Source organism: Nanorana parkeri, unplaced genomic scaffold (genome assembly GCF_000935625.1).
Source record: "Nanorana parkeri isolate BGI_ZX_2015 unplaced genomic scaffold, ASM93562v1 scaffold295, whole genome shotgun sequence".
Classification (NCBI taxonomy): domain Eukaryota; kingdom Metazoa; phylum Chordata; class Amphibia; order Anura; family Dicroglossidae; genus Nanorana; species Nanorana parkeri.
The window spans coordinates 1,261,175-1,263,888 of record NW_017306563.1 but is presented as its reverse complement, the minus strand read 5'-3'; the positions used below and the strand labels follow the sequence as shown (position 1 = coordinate 1,263,888).

General features: G+C 41.1%; 1 protein-coding gene across 1 annotated transcript in view; it reads right to left on the bottom strand.

Moving 5' to 3' along the window:
* Positions 1-1,876: 1,876 nt before the first annotated feature.
* TTI1 (TELO2 interacting protein 1) overlaps positions 1,877-2,714 on the bottom strand; it is a 10,508-nt gene continuing 9,670 nt past the window's right edge. The window contains exon 6 of the mRNA XM_018557673.1: positions 1,877-1,968. Within this exon, the coding sequence (XP_018413175.1) occupies positions 1,877-1,968 (92 nt within the window). The remainder of the gene's footprint in view (positions 1,969-2,714) is intronic.

The window sequence follows — 2,714 nt, the reverse complement described above, 5'->3', positions numbered from 1 at the left end:
CAAACAAACTGACATACAACTGATACAACATTACATAACACTGCTACACAGAAGAAAACAAAGCGTTAAACCTCACTTGCAGAATAGGAGGTAGAGACAGACAAACGACTATCTCCATTTTTTTGGTCCAGTTATGTATCTGAAATACTTTAAATATCACAGATGTCACCAGATCCTAAAAGCTGTATATACATTTTGCACGCAGCTGTGTTACTCTCATTAGATCTCATCAGTGAAAGAAAATGAGCGGTACCATCACCATTAGTAATAAGCGTTCTTCTCTAGAAACAAAAGGATTATTAAACAGTACCGATGAGCTGAAATTGCAATATTCCATGAAAGCAAGGCACGTTATCATCTGTGCCTACAGAGTTGAGTAATGGTTTGTTTAGCAAGCCAACTGCATCTATGCATCATCTGGGACCGACTGGTTACACAGTGTTCTAATAAAGAATCTCGAAATTAAACTGGTCTATATTGATATAAATAAGAACATGCCAGTACTTTAAATTGTTTAAAAACAGGCTGTTTACATTTGCCAGGCAAATCTCATTAGATGGAATCCTACATCTACTGCTATTAAATGTAGAGGTCATTTTGATCCATCAGGGTCCAATGGTTTGTATAAGAGTATATGACCTATGGTTGTGTTCTTCGAAGCCCCACTGCAGGCTCTGGACACCATTCTACCAGTGGACCCCCTCCCTACAGCAGTATTTTAGGCTTCTTTTATTTTATACTTGCCTTGTCTAAATGGCTTCAGGTCGGTCATGTGAAAAGCAATATCCTTCTCGGATCTCCGCCTAATGGTGGGTGGTCCTTAAAGTGACACTAAACTCAGCAATTAAATCTAAGAAATGCATTCAAGTACCTTAATTATTAACAAAAATGTATCTTATTTGTATAGCATTTGGCTGTAGATCCTCAAATCATCTCTGAATTCATACTGACACTGTCCTTCCTTCTGGAGGGGGGGCCACTTTTATTCCCCATGGTCCATGTGTGAGTTGTAGAGTAGCCACCACTCCAAGCTCACTCTATTGATAGACTACAATCTCATGGTATGTTTAATAATTTGTATAGAGATTGCAGTCCATCAGGAGAGTGAGCTTGGAGCGGTGGCTACGTTACAACACAAACAGGGACCATGGGGAACAAAAGTAGTCACCCTCCGGAAGAAAGGACAGTGTCTGCACCAATTCAGACATGATTTGAGGATCTATAGCCAATGATACTCAAAAAAAAGCTTTTTTTGGAATCGATAAGACTTGAAAGCATTTTTAAGATTTAACTGCGTTTTGTGTCACTTTAATGATGCATCAATATATTGTCAGTTCTGATGGCTGTGGTGACACCCCCCTGAGAAATTGGTCCCATGAAGGCCTGTACTCACAGCATGTCCTTAGTGTTTCAGATTGAATAACAAACCTTGACGTACTGAAGAAGATGTAAATACGGCAGTAAAAGCTGCTTTTATAACCTCCAGGGGGACGAATTAATTATTTCATATAGTGATAAAACTGCCATTACGTTTTGGCAGTCAGGCACTCCCACCATGATCTAGGGGTTATGGTGTATCTGACATTCCTTCAGAAGTTTAGTTCAATATGCTGGTGGTAAAGCCTTGTTGGCTGACCTGCTGGTAGGTTAATTGGCTCCAGTTTAAATTGGCCTTGTATATTACATAGGGACCTTAGACTAAGCTCCTTGAGGACAGGGACTGATGTGAATGTGTGCACTATATGTAAAGTGCTGCATTAATAGTCGGCGCTATATACAGTAAATACCTGTAATCAATAAATTACAGAGCAAATGTTGGAACTACACAGGAAACATGGATGCCCAATATACTGGTTGAGAAAGAAACAGCCATGACTCACCGGATTGCAGCTTCCTGAAGTTTTTTGGGCTGCCGGGCGCTCAGGTACAACATGCAAGAATCAATCACCTCCAGCAGATCGCTGTCTCCTAGAGGACAAAACAATCTGTTCAACTGCTGCTCAGCACAGATACAATATCAAACAGTTACCACATATACTGTACATCAGTTGTGCAGGTGTCTCTTGCAACCCTTTTGGTTCATATACAGTATTGAGGGGATTCAGAAAAAGTAGATGTAGTATGACTGACTTGCTTCTGAATTCACATTGACTTGTATTTATATGCAAATGTAAGCAAGCCCTTACCTACTTCCCTTGGTTTATATCATTCCAGAGTCACTCACTACAGTCCCAGACATGTCAAGTAGGCCATAAACCCCAGAAAATCTAGCAGCCAGTCAGTGTCTATTTTTATACAGTATTTCTAGTACATGAAAAGAGATATGAATATCCAGTGACAATAGGCATTGCAGGTGTATGTGTGGCCTACTGTTCTGCGTGTTGCTGAATCCCAGTCTTTGCCACACACAGACCAGAAGTCTGTGCCAGCTTGGCTTTAAAATGCAAAAGGACAATCTGGACACCCAGACATGATGGATGTTCTGGATGACAACTCTTTCAGGTGCGCAGTTTCACTATGTTACCTTTCTTGAGCTGCTCGCACCACCAGTCTCAGCAACAATGAGGAGAATCTGCTGCCTAAAGAGATATCTGAATCCAACATTTCTGGAAAAGTCGGACCAGTGGTTCAAACCACCAGCCCGTGTTACTACTGTGTCCTGTAGTGATGAGCCAGCTATGAGCCAGCAGAAGAAACCACAGAGTACACGGGGA